Source organism: Bubalus bubalis, chromosome 1 (genome assembly GCF_019923935.1).
Source record: "Bubalus bubalis isolate 160015118507 breed Murrah chromosome 1, NDDB_SH_1, whole genome shotgun sequence".
Classification (NCBI taxonomy): Eukaryota; Metazoa; Chordata; class Mammalia; order Artiodactyla; family Bovidae; genus Bubalus; species Bubalus bubalis.
In genome coordinates this window covers 126,076,599-126,102,107 of record NC_059157.1, presented here as the reverse complement: position 1 = coordinate 126,102,107, position 25,509 = coordinate 126,076,599, and the positions used below count along the sequence as shown (strand labels likewise).

Genomic DNA, 25,509 nt, shown 5'->3' with positions numbered 1-25,509 from the left:
TATCCTTAGTGCCACTGAACTGTGCAATTAAACATGGTTAAAATAATATGTTTCATATCAATTGACTTTTGACACAATAATAATAATAAGAAAAACATTGGCCTACAGAAAATGTCTCTCAGATACTTCACAAGTTTTAACCTGAAAAAAAAATTCAATGAAAACATATTAAAAAGGGGAACAAACATGCATCTTTGAAGGTAAAAAAAAAAAGTCAATTATAAAAATTAAATAACAGCTTTATGCAGAAGATGGGATCACCCCATTTTATAGAAATTGGGGTTTGGAGAAGCAAGTGGGAAGCAAGGGTTCTAATCAGGCCAGTCTCTAAAACACATGTGTGCTCCTCGCCACTGCCTCCCCACACCTGTATAGTACCTGCAATTTACAGAGCAACTCTCAGAAACTATCCCATTTAATTCTCACAACAACCCAAGAATTATTTTAAATTTCCACTTGCTTTGGACTGAATGTCTGTGTGTCCCCTGTAAATTCATATACTGAAGCCTAGTCCCAGTGCGGTGGTGTTTGAAGGTACGGCCTTCGGGGTATATTTAGGTTGTGAGGGTTCAATATAAAAAAAAAACCCAATCAAAAAATGGACAGAAGACCTAAGTAGACATTTCTCCAAAGAAGACATACAGAAGCTCCAAGTCACTAATCATTAGAGAAATGCAAATCAAAACCACAATCAGTTATCATTTCACATTGGTCAGAATGACCATCATATATATATATATATATAACCATTATATATATAACTGAAAAAAAGAAAGTTTCTCTTCCCTGTGTCTCCAAAGACACCAGGTTCTTTTTCCAAGAATTACACAAAGTCTTGTTAAAATCTGCAAGCTAAGTCACTTCATTTGTGTCTCAGTTTGTGACCCTTGGACCATAGCCTGCCAGGCTCCTCTGTGCATGGGATTATCCCAGCAAGAATACTGGAGTAGGTTGCCATGCCCTCCTCCAGGGAATCTTCCAGACCCATGGATTCAATCTGTATCTCTTATGTCTCCTGCACTGGCAGGTGAGTTCTTTACCACTAGCACCACCTGGGAATCCCAACCTAGAAATGTTTAATTACCTGTGGCTTATACAAATTACTTAGATTTCAATTGAGTCAAGGCTTAAGATATTATTAAAATGATCTGTCAGGACAAACTATAAAACACAAAATTAGGTTGTGAGGGTAGAGCCCTCAGGAACAGAATTGCAGACTTCCTCTCTGCTCTCTGCCTATGAGGACACAAGACGGCCATCTGCATCCCAGGAAGTAAGCTCTCACCAGACACCAAATCTGCCCATGCCTCAACCTTGAACTTCCCAGCTTCCAGAACTGTGAGAAATAAATGTCTGCTACTTAGGCCATCCAGTCTATGGTTATTTGTTACAGCAGCCCCAACTGACTAGAACACCATGTTACAGAGCGAAAAAACAAAGCTTACAGAGGGGAATACAGAGGTGGTGTGGTATAAGACAGAGAGTGCTGGTCTGGGGAAAAAGACCTGGATCCTACTCCCAGCTGTGCCCTGTTGAACTTGGTGACCTTGGGCAAGGCATGCATCATCTCTGGCCCACAGTTTCCTCCTCTGCCAGGCAGGGCGATGGACTAGATGCTCTAGCATCCTCAGCAGCTCAGATAGTCTTTGATCCCAGGAAACCTCTTGGTGTTCCTTGTGAAGAAACCAGAACTTGAGTTGCGAAGAGGGAGCCAACCAAAACTGACATACACAGCTGGCTCTGGTGGGATGTTGGCATTTGTTCCTATGCTGCAGTTCACACTTCTAAGTTTCTACAGTTGCAATGTCTTAATCATAATGACACTGCTTCTAGACTGCCATTAGTATTCCCATCAGAATTGGAAATGCCAAATTGCTAACAGCACCCTGGGGGCTTTGAATCACATGCTATCATAGCTTTAGATAATTTTTTTATCATATTTAAGTTTATTAAAATATCAACCTTTTTTTTTTCCCCAGTTAGAAACAGGGAAGTCTATGCCAGTGTTTATATAAGGGCAGGAAAAAAAATCCTGTCCACCTGAAAGAAGCCAGCCCATAGCTCCACTGAGCGGATAAAAACTTCTGGAAAACGCACCTCTGCCTGTCTGCCTGAGGCTTCCCTTTGCTAGAGGGTATTGCCAGCAGCAGTGGCAGGTCAGTGCTCAGTTAAAGCAGCAGGTGGAACCAGTGCAAGTAGCGGCCCGGGGCCCCTATCTGTGGCTCAAAACTGGAAGCGATGCTGTCTTGCCTGGTAAGGAAGTGGGTAGGACAGAAAGGGAACGGGCAGCCTGGGTTTGAATCTGGGTTCCATCGCTTGTGGCTCTGTGAGCCTGGAGCAGTTACTTCAACCCTCTGAGGTTTAGCTTGCTCATCCGTAACTTCTCATTTAGCATTTCTGGCTGAGAATCACTGCAGTGATGGAACAGGCTTAAAATGTAGAGAAAAGCAATGGTGGAACAGGCCTAAGATGTAGAGAAAACGATGACAGCTAGGTAGGCAGTTTCACTATTCTCATTTACTAGATGAGGAAATTGAGGCACAGAAAGAGTAAATAATTTACCAGAATTTGAATCTGTGTCATCTATCCCTAGAGCCTACAGTTAGCCATTATACTTGGCCATATGTCTAAATTCAAAATGTTCTCATTCATAGCTACATAGCTCCACTGACATGTCACCTCCTGGGAATGCTGCTGTGTCCTAAGGTTTTTTTCACAGAATACCTTTCATCACTTTGGTAAGGTTGTCCTGGTGCAAGATTTGGCCTTCAGCATTGTTAAGTCTGGAAATCAACTTGTATCAGTGCAATAAAGATGGGACAGTAATTTATGAGTAATAACAACTGGAGGACACAGAACTCTTAGCCCTTATTCCCAACCAACAGTCACATTAGTCAGAAGCCAGGTCAGAATCAGAGTCGAGTTTGAAAAACATGGACTCAGACGAGGATAGCTGCAGGCCTCTTGTCTGACAGCTGTCAGCTAGAGAATCCAGCCATCGAAAGCCCGCCTCCACCCCCTGTCCTTGGGAAGGTACCCCCAGGCTTCCTCTTCCAAACTCAGCACTAGGACATTCTCACCTACTCGCCCAACATTGTCCCTGAGACTCGACTTTTCTTGGATTCCATGACTCACCAAACCCCTCCTGTTTATTAACTCATCCCTGCTCATGAAGGGGCTTCCCAGGTGACTCTCGTGGTAAAGAGCCCGCCTGCCAATGCAGGAGACGTAAGAAATGCGGGTTGGATCCCTGGGTTGGGAAAACACCCTGGAGGAGAGCATGGCAACCCACTCCAGTATCCTTGCCTGGAGAATCCCATGGACAGAGGAGCCTGATGGGCTACAGCCCTTAGGGTTGCAAAGAGTAGGACATGCTAAGTAAAGCAACTTAGCATACACACCTGCAATTATTTCCATTAGGATACAATAAAACTCAGAGGGTGAGGAGTCTTTCTGTTGTCCAAAGATGGCTTTGAACATCTCTGCTGTTATGCTTGGTAAATTATGCCTAAGTTTAGGTCTTCAGGAGAAATCTTTCTTCCTAGCCCAGCAGTACAGGCAATGTACACAAAACACCTGACACATAGTAGGTGCACAGTAAATGTCCATGTAACAACAGACATCTACCCTGGTGATATATGGACGAGTACAGGCTCCGACCTCAAGGAGTTCATGGTCTAAGGAGGAGAGAAATGTGGAGAGACAACTGTGACTGAGGATACCGAGGACTGGGGTAGTGGTGAGGGTGGAGAGTGGCAGGAGCTCAGATGAGAGCATGTAACCAAATGGAAAGAGGTGATGTCAGCAGAGGAGACCCTCCCCGCCCTCCCCCAGCTCATTCCCATACCCCTACCCCTACCCCAGGAAACATCTGTGCTGATAGCAAGGATAACTTTCCCAGGTAAGGTAGGGAGGGTGATTCCTGGCAGGAAACAGCAGGCTGCCTTTGAAGGATTATCAGTGATTCATCGATTCACCGTGAGTGCTGTGGGTTGGAGGTGGGGGTGAGGGAGCCTGGGACAGTAGAAAGAGATGAGGCCTGTGAGCCCCTCTGTGGGCCTGCGGTTTCCCCAAGCCCCTTTCTCCACATGGCTGGATGGCCCTGCACAGTCACTGCCCAACAGCACCCCAGGCCAGTGGCACAGGGTGCTGCCTCATGGGGGATGTGGGGCATGGCCTGGGAAGTCTGGATTTGGTTCAGTTCAGTTCAGTTCAGTTGCTCAGTCGTGTCTGACTCTTTGCGACCCCATGAATCGCAGCACGCCAGGCCTCCCTGTCCATCACCAACTCCCGGAGTTCACTCAGACTCACGTCCATCGAGTCAGTGATGCCATCCAGCCATCTCATCCTCTGTCGTCCCCTTCTCCTCCTGCCCCCAATCCCTCCCAGCATCAGAGTCTTTTCCAATGAGTCAACTCTTCACATGAGGTGGCCAAAGTACTGGAGTTTCAGTTTTAGCATCATTCCTTCCAAAGAACATCCAGGACCGATCTCCTTCAGAATGGACTGGTTGGATCTCCTTGCAGTCCAAGGGACTCGCAAGAGTCTTCTCCAACACCACAGTTCAAAAGCATCAATTCTTCGGCACTCAGCTTTCTTCACAGTCCAACTCTCACATCCATACACGACCACTGGAAAAACCATAGCCTTGACTAGATGGACCTTTGTTGGCAAAGTAATGTCTCTGCTTTTGAATAAGCTATCTAAGGTTGGTCATAACTTTCCTTCCAAGGAGTAAGCGTCTTTTAATTTCATGGCTGCAGTCACCACCTGCAGTGATTTTGGAGCCCAAAAAAACAAAGTCTGACACTGTTTCCCCATCTATTTCCATTTCCCCACCTATTTCCATCCATGCCATGATCATAGTTTTCTGAATGTTGAGCTTTAAGCCAACTTTTTCACTCTCCTCTTTCACTTTCATCAAGAGGCTTTTGAGTTCCTCTTCACTTTCTGCCATAAGGGTGGTGTCATCTGCATATCTGAGGTTATTGATATTTCTCCGGGCAATCTTGATTCCAGCTTGTGCTTCTTCCAGCTCAGCATTTCTCATGATGTACTCTGAGTATAAGTTAAATAAGCAGGGTGACAATACACAGCCTTGACGTACTCCTTTTCCTATTTGGAACCAGTCTGTTGTTCCATGTCCAGTTCTAACTGTTGCTTCCTGACCTGCATACAGATTTCTCAAGAGGCAGATCAGGTGGTCTGGTATTCCCATCTCTTTCAAATTTTTCCACAGTTTATTGTGATCGACACAGTCAAAGGCTTTGGCATAGTCAATAAAGCAGAAATAGATGTTTTTCTGGAACTCTCTTGCTTTTTCAATGATCCAGCAGATGTTGGCAATTTGATCTCTTGTTCCTCTGCCTTTTCAAAAACCAGCTTGAACATCAGGAAGTTCACGGTTCACATATTGCTGAAGCTTGGGTTGGAGAATTTTGAGTATTACTTTACTAGTGTGTGAGATGAGTGTGCAATTGTGTGTTAGTTTGAGCATTCTTTAGCATTGCCTTTCTTTGGGATTGGAATGAAATCTGACCTTTTTGAGTCCTGTGGCCACTGCTGAGTTTTCCAGATTTGCTGGCATATTGCGTGCAGCTCTTTCACATTATCTTTCAGGATTATCAGCATTATATTTCAGCATCATCTTTCAGGATTTGAAAGAGCTCAACTGGAATTCCATCACCTCCACTAGCTTTGTTCGTAGTGATGCTTTCTAAGGCCCACTTGACTACACATTCCAGAATGTCTGGCTCTAGGTGAGTGATCACACCATTGTGATTATCTTGGTTGTGAAGATTTTTTTTGTACAGTTTTTCTGTGTATTCTTGCCACCTCTTCTTAATATCTTCTGCTTCTGTTAGGTCCATACCATTTCTGTCCTTTATCGAGCCCATCTTTGCATGAAATGTTCCCTTGGTATCTCTAATTTTCTTGAAGAGATCTCTAGGCTTTCCCATTCTGTTGTTTTCCTCTATTTCTTTGCATTGATTTTGTTCAGAACACTCCAAACCTGAGAAATTCACTAGAAGGGTTTAAATCGAGGAAGTGACACAATCACAACTGTGGTTTTGAAAGAACACTCTGAACACAGGAAGGCTGATGGATGGGCGAGGAGTGAGAGAAGCCTGGAGGCCTGGGGTGGGGAGAGGGGAGGATGAGCAGAGGCACAAGTGTGTGTTGGGGGGGCGGTGCGGGGGGCGGGGCGGAGGGTCAGAAGGGGAGCCTTGGAGGAATCCACGGAAGTTAGGATTTTGTGATTGAGCAGAAATGGGAGGAGACAAGGACAAGATGAGAGCTGGAGCCTGTGGCTCAGGAGACATAGATACGGGAGTCTTTATATGGAGAGAGAGGAAGGTGAATCCACCCCTGACCAGAACAAAATGTCAGGGACCCCTGATGTCGTGGAGACAGGAAGAATCCTGTGGGAAGCGGGGAGGGGGCTGAGTAAGCCTGGCCCTGTGGTCTTTCTTGTTCCCACTGAGTAGGAGGTGGAGGTATCTGGAGAGACCGGGTGTGTGGGGAGCCTGGAGGGTGGTGAGGAGGAAACAGCTGCTGTGGGGGGTGAGCGAGGCAGCTGATTAGGACGCCGGGGAGGACTGCCAAGCACGGGTTGTTTTCTCCTGGCTGGACAGCTGCCGTCAGTCGGGGGACCAGATGGAACAATGAGGTAAGATCCTCCCGGCACAGGAGCTATTCTCTGGAGGCAGAGCAGGTGCTTTTAGACACAGAATTGTGTCCTCTGTGCCACTAGAGGGCCACCAGTGCAGAGGCAACATTCGCTGATGAGGAGGCCCCAGGCTGGCCTCCCCAGCTACCAGCAGGAGCAGGCCTAGAGCAAGAGTGAAAACAGAGGCCCGTACACCCAGATGGCTAAACATGGAGACAGTGAACAAAGCTACTCCCTCAATGGGCTTGGGGCCTCGCAGCCTATTCCCCAGCACCACCCTTGCCTCCCAGAGACTAAAAGTGGTAAGCTCTCCCCTGGGTCAGCCTCGCCACCTGTGAACCTGTGAGCCAGGATAGGGCATTAGCTGGACCTGGGCCCAGGACTATCAGTTGGTGACTAGACCCTCAGAACCAATAGGGACAGACCTAATCAAGGTCCCCAGGGACCTGAGGTAAGCAGGTTCCTCTCTCTGAGTCTGACTGTCATTTTGCCAAACCAGGAATTCCAGGCAATTCTAAGTACCTCCCTAAACCACATCACCCGAGTACAGAGAAGAGAAAGAGTTATCTTATAGAAACTGCTTTGGCTAAATGCCTTCTTTGTGTGATAGGAAGTGACTGTCAACAAAGCAGGCCTTCTGGAAGCAACCCAATTTCCTTCAGCTGGTAAGTGATAAAGCAAAATGTGGTATATCCATACAGTAGAACACCACTCAGTAACTTAAAAAGATAGACTACTAACATGCAACATGTCAGATATATCACAAAAGCATCATGTTAAGAGAAGAATCCAGGCACAGAAGGCTCCAGGCTGCATGATCCACCTTCATGACATTCTAGAAGGGGGCTATGGGGAGACAAGACAGACCAGTGGTTCCAGAGCAAGAAGGGTGGAGAGGATTGGCTGCAAGGGGGCAGGAGGGAATTTAACTGGGTGATGAAAGTGGTCTAGACCTTGATCGTGCAGGTGGTTACACAACTGTAGACACTTATCAAAACTCATCAAGGCAAATACTTTAAAAGGGTGAATTTAATGAAGCATGTTGTTTCTAAGTCGTGCCTGACTCTGTGCTTTCTGTGACTCCATGGACTGCAGCGTGCCAGGCTACCCTGTCTGTCACCATCTCCCAGAGTTTGCTCAAATTCATGTCCTTTGCATCAGTGATGCTATCTAACCATCTCTCCAGGCAAGAACACTGGAGTGGGTAACCATTCCTTTCTCCAGGGGGGTATTCCTGACTCAGGGATCAAATCTGCATCTCCCACATTGCAGGCAGATTCTTTACCATCTGAGCCATCAGGGAAGACCTTAATGAAGCTACCCTTCCCAAACAAGTAAATAAAAACATGAATCAGATCCCGTTTCTCTGGTTTCCCAGGACAGAGACTGTGATTTTCTCCCTCTTCCCTGGTCTAGTGGATCAATTTCAGCCTAAGTGACCCTCTCCTGTAATTACCATTATCCAGTTGGTTACCAAACCAGAGAAAGACACACAGAGACAGAGATTTAGACAGAAATGCAGAAAACAGTTTGTATTTTGGAGTTTGTGATATGTAGGATCCTTCTGGGGCTTCCCAGGTGGTGCTAGTGGTAAAGAACCCTCCTGCTAATGCAGGAGACCTAAGAGACGCAAGTTCGATCCCTGGGTCAGGAAGATTCCTTGGAGAAGGGCATAGCAACCCACTCCACAATTTTTGCCTGGAGAATTCCATGGACAGAGTAACCTGGTGGGCTACAGTCCATGGGGTCACACAGGATCGGACACAGCTGAAGCGACTTAGCACACACAGCACAGGATACTCTAAAGTGTGGGCCCTAAGGCAGAGAAAGGGTCCTCTTTTCAGGGTCTGAGAACAGGAAGAGACCGTCACAGACTCAGAGCATCTCCTTTGGTAAGTCTGGGTACCTCAGCTTCATGTACCACGTGATAGATTCTCACTCAACACACAACTCTCTGATAGTAAGCCTTCCATGAGCATTGCATTTTGCTGAAATTTTAAATGTAAACTTTTAAAAGACCCCTGTAAGTAGCCACTTTAAAGTTAATATTCTCCCTCTAATTTACTTGTTTTGTACATTTGAAACTTTTCATGAACTGGCTTTGCTTAAAAGAATAAATAGGCCTGAAGGATAACCCATCAAATCCACTTTGCTTGACAGATCTGTCAGACTGTCCTGTTGTGGCAGGGCCCAATCAGAAACCAGCAAAATGAAAGGCAGACAGGAAGGAGATAACACAAAACAAGGCCTGAACAGAAAGCATCTCTATGTGTCTTTCTGACGCATGCGCACTGACACTCGCACATCCCTCCCCAGCCCAGCAGCCCTGCGCTCACCCCGATTTCACTCAATCACAGAAGCCACCTACTCTGAAAGTAGGCGTCCTTCTTAAGATGATCTTTACAAAGTTGTCATATCATGGGAGAGACTTTTGGCATGAGCACCTGTTATACCAAAGGGCTGCTGCTGACCATGGGGACCCAAGAGGTCTATAACGACCCCTCCAGTCACATAGTCCTTCAGTGACTCCGTGTATTCACATGTAAAGTGGAAATAAAATACTGTCTTTTTTCTCATAACTGTGATGAGGGGTACATGTGGAGTTGCATATGAAAGGGCCCTATCAACTCTGGAACAGCACCTATATAGCACCTATATGACTCTGAGCCTGAGACACAGCCAGCTCCCTGTCCATGGCAAAGACCCCTGGCTTTTAGAGGAGGCCTCCAAAGCTTGTTAGTGGTTAAGATGCTTTTGTTTCTAGTTTATAACCAACCTGCAGGAAGCCCCCTGCCCGTTACCGGAACACATGGTCTGAAGATTGCTCTTGCTGTCCTGAGTGCTGGACCCTGCAGAACTAGCCTAGTCAGGGTCATCAAGTTCCCCATGAGCTCCGCGCAGCACGCGGTGTGTGCTGAGAAGCACGGAGGTCAGCACCCCAGACAGACCCCCATTGTCCAGGCCCACGGGTCAGCGCACGGGCTAATGTGGCCTGTTCAGGGAGGTGGGGCATGAACAATGGGAACAAATCTCTGCCCAGTGCCCTCCGAGGGGACAAAGTGCTGGCAGGCTTTCCCTTGGAGCTCATCAATTCCAGAACCATTCAACCAGGTTGCTGAGCCCCGGAGGCTGCTGACTCACAAAGGGCCACTGACGTGCTGGGGAAACAGGAAGCCATTTCACCAAAGAGAAAGGAAATGAGATAGTTTACAGAGGTAAGAGAAAACCAAGGGGGCATCACAAGGCCGGGAAGAAATGAAGTGAGAGAGATCACCTTCCCCTTGCTGTGCAAGTAGCTGCTCCCCTCAAGGGCAGGAGTTCTCTGCTCTCCTGTAATCCTCCCCCGCCACCATAAACCACTCCCCACCCCTCCTTCCTCCATCCTCTGTACCTGTTCACCAGACACCATCTCTTAGACACTCACGGATCATTAAAGTGGGGAGGGACTGAAGAGACCACCAGCTCACGGGCTCCAAGCTTTTCAGCACCAAGCATCCTCTTACGTCGGCTCCTGCAGGGATTCCGTATTTGGGAGGAGTTTAGAATAACTACCCTTACTGAGTACCTGCTCTTTTGGATCATTCACTGAATTAAGAATTTCCTTTTATGATCACTTCTAGTGCCAGCAAAACCCCTGGGAAGTGGGTGTAATTATCTCTCTTTTACATACAAGAAAACAGAGACTAAGAGATTTGTTTTTGCCTGAAATCCTATAGCTAGAAAGTAGGAGAGTTTTGAACTGAGGTCTGTATGGCTTCAAGTCCCCACAGGCTTCCAGCATTTAAGAAGAAATAGCTTAGGCTCCCTGAGCTATTTGCCCTTCTGGGTGTATACTCAGGCAAAATGAAACTATGTGTCCACATATGAATTTGTGCAGGAACGTTTATAGCAACAGGATTCAAATGTTCATCAGCTGATGAATGGATCAACAAAGTGTGGGATATCCACACAATGGAATATTATTTGGTCATAAAAAGAATGAAGCATGATACAACATGAATGACTTCTGAAAACATTTGGTTAAGGGAGAGAAGTCAGTCACAAAAGACCATTTATTATATGAGTTTGTTTTTGTAAAAAGTCCAGAATAGGCAAATACATAAATAGAGACAGCAGATTGGTGATTTCCAGGGCTGAGGGGTGGGGGTGGGGGTGGGCAAGGGCAGTGATCCCTAAAGAGTGCAAGTTTCTGAGGTGGCAAAAATGCCCTAAAATTGACTGTGGAGATGGTTGCTTATGGCTGTAAATACACTGAAAACCACTAAGTTGTACATTTTCAACAGGTGAATTGTATGGTGTGTGGATTATATCTCTATAAAGCTATTTAAAAAGAAATAACTCATGTTGTGACTGGAAAGGTACCCTGGTTCTATGTTGTGAAGGTTGACAGGCAGAAGTTGCATGGTGCAGCGTAAAGAACCAGAACTTGGGAACCAGTAACCTTGGACAAGTTGTTCATCCTCTCTGAGCCCGAGTTCCTTGTCTGTAAACTGGGGTTAAAAAGCCTACCTCTCCCTTGTTATAATGTATGCAAGGCCCCCAGCCCCTTCGGGCACACAGTTCTCTGATTTTGAAGTTTGAGGCTTGAGTGAAGAGGCAGAAGGAGGAGGTGCCCGTGGACACAGTGGCTTCCCCTGCATAGAGGGATCCTTCTCTCCGGATACTAAGGGCTAGTCAGGCAAAGGGCTGGAAAGAAATCTTGGTGATTCACTGTTCTCTGTTGCCTAAGAGACCCCAAACAAGACAGATTGAGGAGAAAGTGAGAAAACAGAATGTGTGTGTGTGTGTGTGTGTGTATGTGTGTGTGAGCTCTCTGGACGACCCTGCTGGCCCCGGGGACTGGTGGGACTCAGAACCAGGAGGGAGGTGGGCGTGAGAACGAAGGGACAGCCAGACTCCTGTGGAAGGTGGCTCTTTTTCAAGGCAACAGGATGGGTTGGATGATTCTGATATGTTTCTTCCCAACTAGGAAGCATCTGCCAAAATGCCGAGTTGCTTTTCTGAAAACAACTGGGGTATTAGAGTTATGAAAAAGCTAAACAAGTAAAATAACAAAACCCAGAAAACAGAGAAACTTGACAACAGAGGTCTAACACTTAATGTCTTGGGGAAAGGTACCAGGTCAAGCACCAAGGTGGGAAGGGTACTCAATCTTCGTCATTCACAGATTCTGTACTCGTGAATTTGCCCACTCACTTCAGTGCATGTGTAATTCCCAAATCACGGCTCATGGTGCTTTTGAGGTCATTCTCAGACATGAACACAGCAGCGAAAAATTTGTCACCGAGTGTGTGCATTCCCAGTTGAGGTGGAATAAATGCTCTGCCTTCTTGTTTCAGTTTTTGTACTGTAAACAGGAGTTCTTTTTGCAGTGTTTCTATGTTTTTGCATTATTTCCTTCTCAGTTCATGATTTTGCTGTACAGAACCACCCCAAAGGCAGTGCTAAGGTCCTGTCCAGTGTTCCCAAGCATAAGAAAGCTGTGATGTGCCTTACAGAGAAAATAATGAATCAATAATATATATTACAAGAAACACATATTTTAAAAGGTTATATATTGATTAATTGACAAGAATGTTGTGACCAGAGGCTCACAGGAACCCAACACTGTATTTCCTTTAGGAAAAAGTAGTTCAGTGTTTGTTATTCAGTGTTCACACTCTATAGAATACAGCTACTATAAATAATGGATGCTACGTATTTTTCATATATTATCTCATTTTAATGCCCACAAACTGTTATATCTTATAAATAAGGAAATTGAGGTTATGCATATTAGACTGTGTGACTTACAGTTAACACGTGCAAGTGGAAGGACTGGAATCCGTTTCTGACTCTTCCGTGAGGAAAGGAATTGTCACTGAGGAATGTTCAGGATGGAAGCAGAGCTGAAATAGTCTGAGTGCTTTTGTCCAGTTTTCTTGAAATCCCCCATTTCAGAGCAACAAAATAATAAAAGGTAGAGGGAGATAATAATTCTAAATAATATCGGTGCTCTTCTGGGTGTGCTTGAACTGGGGTGGGTGGGGGTGGGGGGTTGGGGGGGAAGGGAGACATTAACTTCTCACTCTAATGCCAAAATATTGTACCAGAACTGAGATTGATTGATAAGAACGTAAAGTGTTCTTGACCTCTAATATCAATTGCTAGTAAAATTCCTTTTAAGTGCAAGTTGATTGATGTCTCTACAGCTGGCAAGAATGGTTGCAATTGCTTTCTGGATTAGGGCATGAGCCAAAAGGCATCTAACATCTAGAAATGATAAGTCAGTTTCATCTGTCAAAAGCCATCTTCTTCTTCTCTGAGGCTATGGTTAGTCATCCTGACACTTGTTTTCCTATCCTGCTGCCAGAGCTGCTTCTCTGGCTGTTTTGAACAGACTGCGGCCTACTTGCCATGGAATGGAACATGGCAGCAGCTGATATGAGAGGAGAGACTGGCCCTAACTCACTGTTACCACCACTCCAGTTTCCTGGGCAGAAAAGGAGGAGCGGTATCTCTGAACCACTTCCTGAAAGTATACCTCTAAAAATGAGTGTCAGTGGTCCTTAGTCATCAGCTAGTCCTCAGCCTCCAGAGAATGTTGATGTTTGACAAACCTGGGCGAGCATTTGGTTCAGCTAGCTGGTTTTGGAGATCAGAAAAGTTAGCTTCAGGTTGGGAGGCCCAGAGCTCTCTGCAGCTCAGTGCTCACCCTCCCATTCCTCTACCCTGGTTTATCAAAACCCATCACTCAAAACAGACAAAATTACAAAAGGCAAGGTAAGTTAATAAAATGAATACTTTTTGAGAGAATTACCACACCGGGCTTCCCAAGTGGCTCAGTGGTAAAGAACCTGCCGGCTAATGCAGGAGACATAAGAGATGCAGGTTTGATTCCTGGGTCAGGAATATCCCCTGGAGGAGGAAATAGCAACCCACTCCAGTATTCTTGCCATGGACAAGAGGAGTCTGGTGGGCTATTGTCCATAGGGTCGCAAAGAGTTGGACACGACTGAGTGACTGACACACACACACACACATACACACAGACACACGCGTGCACACACACACACACACTCACAGAGTTCTATTATTTTCAAGAAACAGCCCTGTTTGGCTCAAGCAGAACTTTGGGAGGCCCTGTCCTTCCTAGCTTTTCAGTTTCTCGTGGTCTTACATTATGCACAGAGATCCCCAGCCAATGTGTTGAATGAAAGTTAGAAATAAAAAGCACAAGGGCTTTGGAAATATAAATGTCCTGTACCAAATCCAGGTTCCTCCATTCACCAGATGGTAAATTTGGGCAACTTTTGAACTTCTCTAGGCCTCAATTTATTTATTTGTGGAATGCAAATGGACACTGCCCCCTACCCCCTCACTTATAGGGCTGTTGTGAAGAGAAATGGGAAAATGAAGGCACGCAATAAACGGCAGCTATGATGACTGTACCTGGTGAGTTAACATAGACCTTAAGCAACAAGGGCCACCATGTGGCAGTAAGATTGTCTATCCTTTCAATGCAATCCTATTTTGGTTGGCACAAAGACACAGAAGGGTAACCTGAAGGGGGAGCTGCTTTATGTAACTGCGTGCTGTGGTGGGCACTACTTGACTGGTCCCTGTTTAAGGTGTTTAAGGAGAGGCGTCACAGTAAACAGCGGAATGCATGCCAATTGTTTTATTTATAATGCTTATTTGGATGACAAGGCCAGCCAGCGTTTGGCTGCATCTGTATCATCACTCCACAATGCGGCGGAAGGACTGGACAGCTGCGGAAGCTGCACCCCAGTCGACGGGCTTCCGGTACTCCTTCTTGTCCAGCAGGTACTGCCTGCCACGGTAGTTGGGCAGCTCATAGAAGATCCAGGCGCCCTCCAGCACCTTACAGGAGTGGACCTCCCGCATGTGGAACTGCTCCATGATGGAAGGGCAGTCTTCCGTGGTCTCATACATCTGACCATTAAAATCCCCTTTCTCAAAGATCTGAAGCTTATACTGGCCTCCACTAGACTGAAAAAAACAAAAACAAAAAAACAAAAACCAGAAAACAAGGGGAAAAGAGCAGCAACTGTTACGGAAATGAACAGCAGGCTAGGAACTCAGAGAAGAGAGCAGTTCAGGACCCGCCATCTTGAAAGCGAGATGATCCGAACTCCCATCCCAACTGTGTACTGACTAAAACAGCTGACGTTCAATAAGGAAAACTTTATTCCTTAAAATATATAAGGGGTAAAGAAAGTGGAAATAAATCGTGTGGTCTTATGATGAACTGATCTAACACTTGACTGAAGTCTCAGCAGCCAACAAGAGACAACCACCCATTAAGAGGTAGGAACATCTTAAGAAAACTCCTTTTCATAAAAGCCTAAAGGGGTGGAAGGGGAAGGAGAGAGAGAGAGTCCACCACCTCCAGACTCACCAGGTGAACAGCCCTGCAGGAGCTGAGGCGGTCGTTGAGGCCCATCCAGTGCTGGTACTCGGGATACTCGCCCCGGGGTAGGATGTACATGTACCCAGCGAAATTGGGCCTTTCATACACAGCCCAGGTGCCTCCTTCCACTCTGATGGAGTTGCAGCGGCTCAGGTACATGTGGAAATCTGCACAGTCGCAATCGCTGTCATAGTGGCGGCCTTGAAAGTTTTTGTCTTCAAAGAAAGTAATCTGGAGTACAGGGCAAACAAAGAAAGGACTGAGGGGTGAGGTGACTGCACTTACAGAAAAATGAAAATTAAGGGCATATTTCCCACTTTAAGAATTCCTTTTCTCTCCATTTTGAGGAAATATATAGTTCTACTGTACCTCACATCTGCCTTCTGGCAGACAACTTTGGTTGTCAGCAATAGGAATGAGGACTTTATGAGGGCTTAAGATGAAGCCAAACAAGAGTGCTCTACTATAAGCCATCATTTTCAGACTCAGGTTCATGGCTTCTTCCTCACTCTGCTGCTGCTGCTAAGTTGCTTCAGTCATGTCCGACTCTGTGCGACCCCATAGACGGCAGCCCACCAGGCTCCCCCGTCCCTGGGATTCTCCAGGCAAGAACACGGGAGTGGGTTGCCATTTCCTTCTCCAATGCATGGAAGTGAAAAGTGAAAGTGAAGTCGCTCAGTCGTAGCCAACTCTTAGCGACCCCATGGACTGCAGCCTACCAGGCTCCTCCGTCCACAGGATTTTCCAGGCAAGAGTACTGGAGTGGGGTGCCATTGCCTTCTCTGCTTCCTCACTCTACTTACCACATTATGTAATACGGTTTTCACTTTTTTATCTGTCTCTCCCACCGAGACTTCTTTCAAGGCCAAGGATCAAGCCTTATTTAAGCTATGGATTCCTATGCCCAAAACTGGACAAAACCCTCAACAAAGGCTGGAAGAAGATGAGTGAGTTCCAAATACAGAAATTCATTTTAGATGATAAGAAATATAAAAACAAAACATAAACTTTAGCTTAAGAACTTTAGATAATATAGAATATACAGATATGAAGATATAAGTTCTGTACTATTATGTTGTTGCCAATAGAGTCATTGCAAAGTAACAAAACGACAAGGCAAGAATGTTCTTTGCTTCAAGCTCTTATCAAGTTGCACCACAATCCTCAGGGTAATCCTCCAAGGCCTGTGACGGCACTGGGAAATATGCAGCCCTGGGAAACAGGGAAATACTATGCCTGGGTGGAGAGCTGCAGCTCTACAATCAGCCCTGCTATTTTAATGAAGCCATCGCTCCAGGCTGCAGCTTCTCATTGGTCAAATAAAAGGATTGGACTGGTGTTGAAGCCCTGGCTGTAAAATAAAACTTCTCTCTTTGAATTAGGCAGTCGAGTTCCCAGGAAGTCCCAGGGCTTCATGACGCAGTTTCTGAAAACCACTAGACCAAATGGACCACAGAGTTTGTCCCTTCTGATTCTATGATTCCACACCCATGATCATTGCCAGGTTATATTCCAACTGAAATCACAGGTGTCATTCCCTGATGCTGTGCTGCCACCTGGTGGCGAACGTGCTTTATCAGTTTAGAAGGAGGAAAAACCAGGTCAGCCATTTTAGACGACCGCAGCAGAGCCAGTTAAGTCTGGAGAGGACTTTTGAAGAGAGGATCTCTGGGGTGAGGGTTGAAGGATAAGGAGGGGTTTTCTAGAGGCAGAGAGAAAAGGACAGCTCGTTTAAAGGAATAAAGCAGTGAAAGAACATGGCCCACCATAGAGTAGGGACAAGTACTTCACTAAGCCTGGTGCAGACTGAGCATGTGGTGAAGACTTAGGAAATAAAGCCAGAAGTGGCCCAGAAGCCATGCTAGAATAATGTAGCAGCTTGTGCCTAGAAATAGCTGACTGCTATGGTGGAGTTGAGAGCTGCTGAGGACCAACCAAAGGCAATAGCGACATGAATGACACTGAGGAGACAGTCACAGAAACGAGGATCTGGTGACTAGTCAGATGCAGGGGGTGAAGGAGAGGAAGAAACCAAGAATGACTTGCAGCTAGGCCTAACACCGCATTCTTTTCTACCCCAGGTGAGTCTTTCTGGATGGGAACCTACTAATAGTTTTTTCTTCCACTGTGAACTGTCCCCTCCCGCCCCTTCCGTTTCTCTCTTTCTTGTTTCCTAAAAGCTTCCTTACCCTTCCCACCCCTAAATCATATACTCCACCCCCTTTTGCCCCTTCCCACATTCATCTCTTCCTGCTCCCTTTTCCATTTTAGCATAAGACAGGTTTAGAGATGCGTGGTATCCCAGTTTACAGATGAGAAAACAAAATTGCAACACCACTCGTTAAATCTAGGAAACACTGTCCACTGCAGAGTTGTTCTGAGGCTCTGATGGCACAGTGCCAGTAAAGCAGTTTTAACAGCTGCCTCGTGACTGCCAATAAACTTTTTCTACATTGGTGACAGATAAAGAAGTTAAATGACTTGCCTAAGGTCACTAGCTAGTTGGTTGTGGACAGCAGTGCAAACTTCTGGCCTTTAGTCAGTGGTTACTTCTTCTCCCTCTGTTGTCTTTCTACCTGCCCAGCTGGCTCTGTTCAACATATGCCACTTACTCTTAGAAATGGAGCAAGACTGATCCTGAATCTGACAGGATTTTCCCAAAACCTGTGGTGAGATCTTTAGGAAAATCAAGGTAACCTAAGAATGGATAGATTCTAAACTCCTTAATTCAACTGACCTTTGGTTTTTGGCCAACTATTCACCAAGTAAGATGTTCTACAAAGGATATGCCATGGGAAATTAATCTTTCTTCCTTGTTTCTCATACTTACTACCTTCTGCACACTTACCTGGCTGACTTCAGTATATGAACAGTAGAAATCTGTATAATTTTTTGCTTGCTGTTCACCTTCCCAGCAGACCAGCCAACCACCCCAAGGTTGAAACAAAGCACTAGTATTGCCATAGTACCATTACTGAGCTCCAGGGCCAAGCTGTTCTTTTAGTTGACCTTCCGAATCTTAGGACCCAGAGAATGGTGCACCTCTACTCAGTATCAGTTTGTAGAAGGAGCATGAAATCCACTTTATAGTCAGCTGAGAGGTTGGACAAAAAAAGATGTTGAGAAGGCTAAGAAATGTGCAGATTTTCCTAAAAGTTATTACAAAATCCCTCCAATTGTCAATTAAAAAAAAAAAACACAAACAAACAGCCTGCTAATCCAATACATAAGAGGGGAAAATGTCTTGAGTATTCTACAGATAACAAAAACAAACAGAAAAATTGCTTTTGCCCAGCCCATAACTCCTCTGATTAAACTGCTAGCAAGATAGTGAGAAAGGAAGAAGCAATAAGAGTAAGAGACAAATTACTATCCCCTTTGACCTAGCAAGTAAGTTTTGACTAAGTGAATAAACCAGCTACGAGGAATAAGAGTACTCCCACGCTGGAAATCACTGAAAGTGGGATATTACTCTATAACAGCCTTCCTTCCACGCATGTGGATAGCCCTCTAAAGACTTCAGATTCTCTTTAGTGGATTTTCATGGCATATTTTTCAAAAATCTCAGAGCACTAAAGACATTGTCTCATTTTTCCTCCCCAAAACTTCTGGATGCAACTATGACTATTCGTTCTATTTTCCAAATTGGGGGAAAAAAAAAAAAAATCAGGCACTAACCAATTATGGAACAAGTTAACAGGTGTCTCCTGAAAAAATACAATGGGAAGTGCCTGACATTGCCGATGTAGCTTTCATGCCAAGGCGCTAGTCTAAATCTAAACATGAGAAAACAATTAGAAAGATTCAGATTTCAGTACTTTTTATAGGACATCTTGGTTTGGAGTTTGAAAAATGTCAATATATCAAAGAACAACAATAAAAATAGGGAGGACTGTTCTATATTAAAGAGGCTAAAAAATGTTAAAGAAACTTGACAACCAAATGAAATGCATGGTCCTTGACTGGATCCCACATCAGCCAGCCATGAAGCATTTTTGCGGGGAGCACTTGGAGAAAATGTGAATATAGTCTGAATATTAGGTATTATGTTTTGCTAAGGATATCATGTTTATACAGGGAATGCCCTTGTTTTTAGGATATGCCTAAACACTTAAGGCAAAGTATAATGAAGTCTGCTATTTCTTTTCAAATCGTTTAGTAAAAAGAGAGACAGAGAGAGAAACTAGATATGGCAAAGTGTAAACAATTGGAAATTTAAGTAAAGGACAGACAAGTATTCTTTCACCATTTCTTATTAAGATTCAGTGGGTTTGAACATTTTCAAAGTAAAACACTGGGGGGAAAACCAGGCACCAGAGGCTTTCTTTAGACCTATAGTCAGTGAAGAATTAAAAAGAGAAGGAAGATATATTCCCTCATTCACAAAGAGAATCAATTTCCAGTCCAACAATTATGAATCAAATATTTTAGAGGCAATTTTCCTGATCTAAGTCAGCAATTTACTTAGGGAACAGGATAAGAGTAGCTGCTGAATGAAGGGGAGATGTAGGATTTAATTCACCTGATTGGTCCACCCACTTTGGCTACTTAGAATATTAATGGTTGAGGCTAAATTTCACAAGACAAAATTTTAATTGAATACTGAAAGTTTTCTACTCCACATAATCCTCTTATCTGCACATCTTATTCCTGTGGAAATTCAAAGATCAGTTGCTAGAAGGCAGAAACCATGATGATACTTACAGATTACCTACCTGTACAGTATTCAACATAGCACTACACATGAAGATAAAACCCTTAATAAATTATTTGGTAATTGCTGGAATTGAAAATATAATAAGAATTCCTTCATTTTTTCTTCAATCATCCCAGCCTTCTAACTATCACACTCACCTCCAGGTAAAGAAGCAAAAATGTTTCTTTCAATGTATCATTATGTGAAAAGAAACTGGGTAGGCTAGAAATCAGCGTGACCATTTACTTACTTTGGTTCCAGCTTTAGACATGTTTGGTGCATAGACTGGTTTCCCCAGTGCTGAAAATCCAGGAATGGCTAGAGAGTTACAGGCACAGAGACATTTATACTGGGCTGGTTTCAAATCAAACATTTGCTTAGTCATGAGAATAGGATCCAAAAATTGAGTCAGTCATTTAGAGGCTATTGATGGTTTCTAGAAAAACAATCGGGATTATGAAATAAAGGAAAGCTTCAGTACCCTCTTAATGCTTACCAAGCCTTGCTGCATTATAGACTGCTGAGTCAAGACACCAAAACCCAGCCAAATTTTTCAAAATTAAAAACAAAGAAGATCCTCTTACCTGGGCAATTTGGTTTTTTAGCAAGCAGCCACCTTGAAACCCCCAATATCTTTTTTTTTTTTTTTTACTTCAACAGAGCTTGTAGGAGATGAGTTGAAAAACCACACTCTAATTCTGAACAGAAGTAAGACATGTTCCAAAGCAATAAAACTGACATGTCAACTAATGGCAGTGCATGATATATTGTGTTTGGGGGGAAAAGTCAACACAAGTGACATTTTAGGCATGACTAGAAAAATTGTAATATACACTGTATATTAGGTACTACTATTGTGCCATTGTTAAAACTTCCTGAATTTAATTATATGTACTATGATTATGTAAAAGAATGTCTGGTTTTAGGAAATACATACTAACGTATTTAGGAGTTAAGGTCCCAGATGTGGGGAACCTATCCTTAAACTGTTGAGCAAAAATAGAATAGTAACACTACGTAGAGGGTGGTAAAGTGAATATGTGTGTGTTAGTCACTCGGTCGTGTCCGATTCTTTGTGACCCCATGGACTCCTCTGTCCATAAGGCAAGAATACTGGAGTGGATTGCTATTTCCTTCTCCAAAAGTGAATGTAGCAAAACGTTAACAATTGGTCAACCTAGACAAAGGGCATGTGGGAATTCACACTCCTGCAACTGTCCTTTAAGTCTGAAATTTTTTTCAACACACACACATACATACAAAAGTTCTAGTCCACAAGAAAGGGTGCTATAGAATGTAGCCCAAGAAGTAGAAAGTTACTGTGGAAATCCTGCATCACAAAGGTTTAGCTAAGCCTGACCTGCCGCCTGCTAGGTGGCATTTCTCTGCCATTCTATCATCTTAGAGCCCTTGTAGAGAACAGTTTTTGGCATTTAATATACCTCCTATTTTATGAATAAGATTACATCTCAGGTAAACTCAAACAACAAATCAAGTCTTCTCCATTTTAATTTTCCTGGTCAAATATACTCTTCTTAAAAGTTCTACTTCCTCATCTTTCCACTAATAAAGACTCCAGCAAATATTTTTATAAATGGGATGCGCCCAGATATATTATGGTTAGTTCAGAAAATGACAAATGTGCCTTGATATGAAGCTTGTTGGGTTATAAAGTATTAAGTTATGTGCTTAGTATTCTGAATTTTATAAACTTTAAAGAAAGTATCTAATTAATACCATTAATTTTATTAACCAATAGCAATTTCCAAAACACACTCCTACTACTCCAGTGTTTCTTTATTTGATAATGCTCTGCTTGGTTAAATTTCATCTTAAAAACTGTAATAACTCCAATTAAAACATTCTGAGAGTTAATTTTCACTTTAGAAATAAGAGATATTTCTTATCTCTTCACAAGAGATTTAATTTTGATATAATTACTAATTAACTGACCAAAGAGCATATGAAACAACATGTATCAGCAATCAGATTATTTATTAAACTTTTCCTTTATCTTAAAGAACACAACTCTCCTATCAAATGTAAACTTTATTTTGATATAACATCACAGAATGACTTTGGAAACCTTTCCTAAAGTTAAAACTTTATTTTTTAATCAAAAGGAGAAAATTACCTTTTAGAGTTTTATTGAAAATTTGAAGCAGAAAATGAAAAATAAAAAGTCTACACAATTTCATTGTTGTATACTTTAAGGACTAAAATATCTTTGTATAAAAGCATTTCTGCTATATTTATATTTATACTCCAACAAGTCATACTTTCATTTCAATTCTTTTTTAAAAGGCATAGCAATTTCAATTTAAATACTTACAAAGAACTATAAAACTCTTATTTAACTCTAGAAAGGATGAAACCCTTTCATTACACAACTTAAAATGTAAGGTTTACTAAATCAATACTCAAGTCATTTGAATATTAACATAATGTCTTCATCAACTTTTTCATTTTAGTATCATAAAGTGAGCCTTCTGATATTCTATAAACAATATGTTTATATAATAGAAGTTTAGACTAAAATTCAATGTAAACAATAACAAATGAAATTGGAAGGAAACATAAAGGTCTTAAATAGGAAGAAAAATCTCCAAAGTCTCAAGCAGCAAGAGCACCTTCCCAGTTTAGTTTTGACGTGTGCACCATCTTCTGTTCATTCACATGTTGCCAGGACCCTGAAAATGACTGGAAAAAAAAAAAAGAAAACAAAACTATAATCACAATTTTCTGTCGCCTTCAAGGAAAAATAGGAAAAAACCCTTTTCACAACATCATATAAATCAATCAGATAATAATTTAGAGTGATAAAACATGTGAGTTAAAAGTTAATTACATTCCTGTTTTCTTAGGTTCACATATAGACATAAAGAAAAGAAACTCACATATAGACAAAGTAGTAGGCAGTGGGGATTAGTCTAAAGTAAAATTTTATCCTCTTATAGTTCCCGTTTCCTTTGTATAATCTTCATCAGATTTTCAATTCTTAACTTCACTATTTATTGACTATTGTAAGTGACAGACTTTATTTTCTTGGGCTCCAAAATCACTGCAGATGGTGACTGCAGCCATGAAATTAAAAGACGTTTGGTCCTTGGAAGAAAAACTATGACAAACCTAGACAGAATATTAAAAAGCAGAGACATTACTTTGTCAAAGGTATGGTTTTTCCAATGTTCATGTATGGATGTGAGAGTTGGACTATAAAGAAAGCTGAGCATAAAGACTCTTGAGAGTCTCTTGGACTGCAAGGAGATCTAACCAGTCAATCCTAAAGGAAATCAGTCCTGAATATTCATTGGAAAGACTGATGCTGAAGCTGAAGCTCCAATACTTTGGCCACCTGATGCAAAGAACTGACTCACTGGAAAAGACCCTGATGCTGGTAAAGATTGAAGGCAGGAGGAGAAGGGGACAACAGAGGATGAGATGGTTGGATGGCATCACTGAGTCAATGGATGAGTTTGAGCGAGCTCTGGGAATTGGTGATGGACAGGGAAGCCTGGCATGCTGCAGTCTGAGCGACTGAAGTATTGTAAAATTCTTTTTTCATAAAAAGTAATACATACTGAAAATATAAACAATGTATAAACAGTAAAGAATATGCTACCCAGCTTTGGAAAACAGTTCAGCAGTTCCTCAAAAAATTAAACATATGGCCTTTCAATTCTACTCCTCTGTATTATATACTGAAGATAAATAAAAACATATCTCTACACAAAAATTTATAAATGAAAGTATATATAACAGCATTATTCACAACAGCTAACAAGTGGAAGCAACTCAAATGTCTATCAACTGATGAACAGATAAAGTGTGGTATATCCATATAGTGGAATATTAATAGTTGTTGTTTAGTTGCTAAGTCGTGTCTGACTCTTTTGCAACCCCATGGACTTTGGCCCACCAGGCTCCTCTGTCCATGGGATTTCCCAGGCAAGAATACTGGAGTGGGTTGCCATTTCCTTCTCTAGGGGATCTTTCTGACCCAGGGATCACACCCATGTCTCCCATGTCTCCTGCATAGCAGGTGGTTTCTTTGCCACTGAGCCACCAGGGAAGCCCCAATGGAACAGTGCTGCTGCTGCTGCTAAGTCGCTTCAGTCGTGTCCGACTCTGTGCGACCCCATGGACAGCAGCCCACCAGGCTCCCCCGTCCCTAGGATACTCCAGGCAAGAACACTGGAGTGGATTGCCATTTCCTTCTCCAATACATGAATGTGAAAAGTGAAAGTGAAGTGGGTCAGTCATGTCCGACTCTTCGTGACCCCATGGACTGCAGCCCACCAGGCTCCTCCATCCACGGGATTTTCCAGGCAAGAGTACTGGAGTGGGGTGCCATTGCCTTCTCTGAACAGAACAGTATCCAACCATAAAAAGGAATACTGACACATGCTGTTAACACAGATAAACCTTAAAAACATTATGCTAAGTGAAAGAAGCCAGACACAAACGCCACATGTTGCATGATTCCACTTATCAATATCTGAAATGTCCAAAACTGACAAGGCAAGTGACAAACAGCAGGTTAGAGATTGCCCGGGAACAGGGGGCAGAGGAGATATCAGAGTTGGAAGATTTGGGCCTGGCTATCAATGTATATGGGCTTTATTTCTAGGGTGATGAAAATGTTCTGGATTTGTTCATGGTGATGGTTGTACAAACTTGTGAATATAATCAAAGCTGGTGAATTCTTCACTTTAAAAAGTGAGTTTTATGGTATGTGAATTATATCTCAATAAAAATTAAGAATAAGTTTTCTCCTACCCTAGACATCCAGTCTCATTCCTTAGACCAACACTCTTAACAATTTCTTTATAACTTTTCAGAAATTTTAAAAGCATATAATTAGTATATAAATATGTGGGATTATCCCTGCTTTTTTTCTCAAACACACGAGGCAACATTTTACTCCCCTTCTCCCCTTTTACTTGCACTCCACCACAGATCGGTCAAGGTGAACACCTGTAGACATACTCCACGCTTTTTAAAGATGCACTCCAAGCATGAATGAACTGGTTCATAGGCACCAGCCCTCTACTGAGAAACATTTGGCTTCTTTCCAGCCCACAGCTATTTCAAATAATGCTACAATGAACATTTCTTTTAAACAGATCTTTACATATCTGTAAGCTAAATCTAAGATGTGAAATTACAAAGTCAAAGAATGTGTGCATTTTTCATTCTGATTTTGTCAAACTATCCTCCAAAAAGGTTGCACAAATTTACTTTGCTCAGTGGTAAGTGAAATGTCTTAGTGTTGTAAATTACATTTTTGACCTCTGCCAAGGTGATAGATGAAAAATAATATTTTACATTTCTAATTTTAGGTGAAAGTGAGCATCTTTATAAGTATTTTTCTGTGAACTACCTACTTATGTCCTTTGTGTTTTTCTATTGTGAGTCTTTAAAGATACTTTCAAATAGCAAAATAAGCTAATTTCTATTAGAAAAAAATACTATGTATTTGGATTAAACAACTTCCAGTAAATGTGTCTGTATCTATGTCCTCTTCTATTGAATCTACAGGTTTCCTAGAGTTTAGTATTCAAATCTTCATTTGGATTAATTCTGGTTATTTATTAATGCACAATTAACAAAGACTAGCTAAATTAAATGACTAGTATGTGGGTTTACAGGACAGAGGTGAAATGTGTTAGAAAGAGTAAACCTTAAAGTCATATACAGGGAAGTACCGAACAGCTTTGGACTGTGCCA

General features: G+C 42.8%; 2 protein-coding genes and 1 long non-coding RNA gene across 5 annotated transcripts in view; 1 reads left to right on the top strand and 2 right to left on the bottom strand.

Annotated features, from left to right (window-relative positions):
• Positions 1-14,315: 14,315 nt before the first annotated feature.
• On the bottom strand, positions 14,316-21,634 carry CRYGS (crystallin gamma S). Of its 2 annotated transcripts, none has more exons than XM_006058622.4 (3): positions 20,030-21,634; positions 15,072-15,314; positions 14,316-14,662 (listed from the first exon to the last, which is right to left on the bottom strand). In XM_006058622.4, the coding sequence occupies exons 1-3, from the start codon at positions 20,162-20,164 to the stop codon at positions 14,390-14,392; spliced, it is 651 nt and encodes a 216-aa protein (XP_006058684.2). In that variant the 5' UTR covers positions 20,165-21,634; the 3' UTR covers positions 14,316-14,389. The 2 variants fall into 2 exon arrangements, with proteins under 2 accessions (XP_006058684.2, XP_006058683.2); XM_006058621.4 differs by lacking the exon at positions 20,030-21,634 and adding an exon at positions 15,453-15,712.
• LOC123333832 overlaps positions 16,748-25,509 on the top strand; it is a 23,245-nt gene continuing 14,483 nt past the window's right edge. Inside the window, exon 1 of the long non-coding RNA XR_006551451.2 lies at positions 16,748-17,164. This is a non-coding gene — a long non-coding RNA (uncharacterized LOC123333832). The remainder of the gene's footprint in view (positions 17,165-25,509) is intronic.
• The window catches only part of TBCCD1 (TBCC domain containing 1), a 23,366-nt gene continuing 19,612 nt past the window's right edge, over positions 21,756-25,509 (bottom strand). For both annotated transcript variants that reach the window (XM_006058623.4, XM_025286880.3), the window contains exon 8: positions 21,756-22,479. The gene's annotated coding sequence lies outside the window, so the exon portion shown is untranslated. The remainder of the gene's footprint in view (positions 22,480-25,509) is intronic.

What these genes read in the sequence shown, in the direction of transcription:
- CRYGS (XM_006058622.4), bottom strand. Translation starts at nt 20,164, where the DNA reads ATGACTAAGCAAATGTTTGATTTGAAACCAGCCCAGTATAAATGTCTC. An exon ending in TGTCTAAAGCTGGAACCAAA is followed by an intron (nt 15,315 to 20,029) that starts GTAAGTAAATGG and finishes CCTGTACTCCAG; the next exon opens with ATTACTTTCTTTGAAGACAA. An exon ending in CCTGCAGGGCTGTTCACCTG is followed by an intron (nt 14,663 to 15,071) that starts GTGAGTCTGGAG and finishes TGTTTTTTTCAG; the next exon opens with TCTAGTGGAGGCCAGTATAA.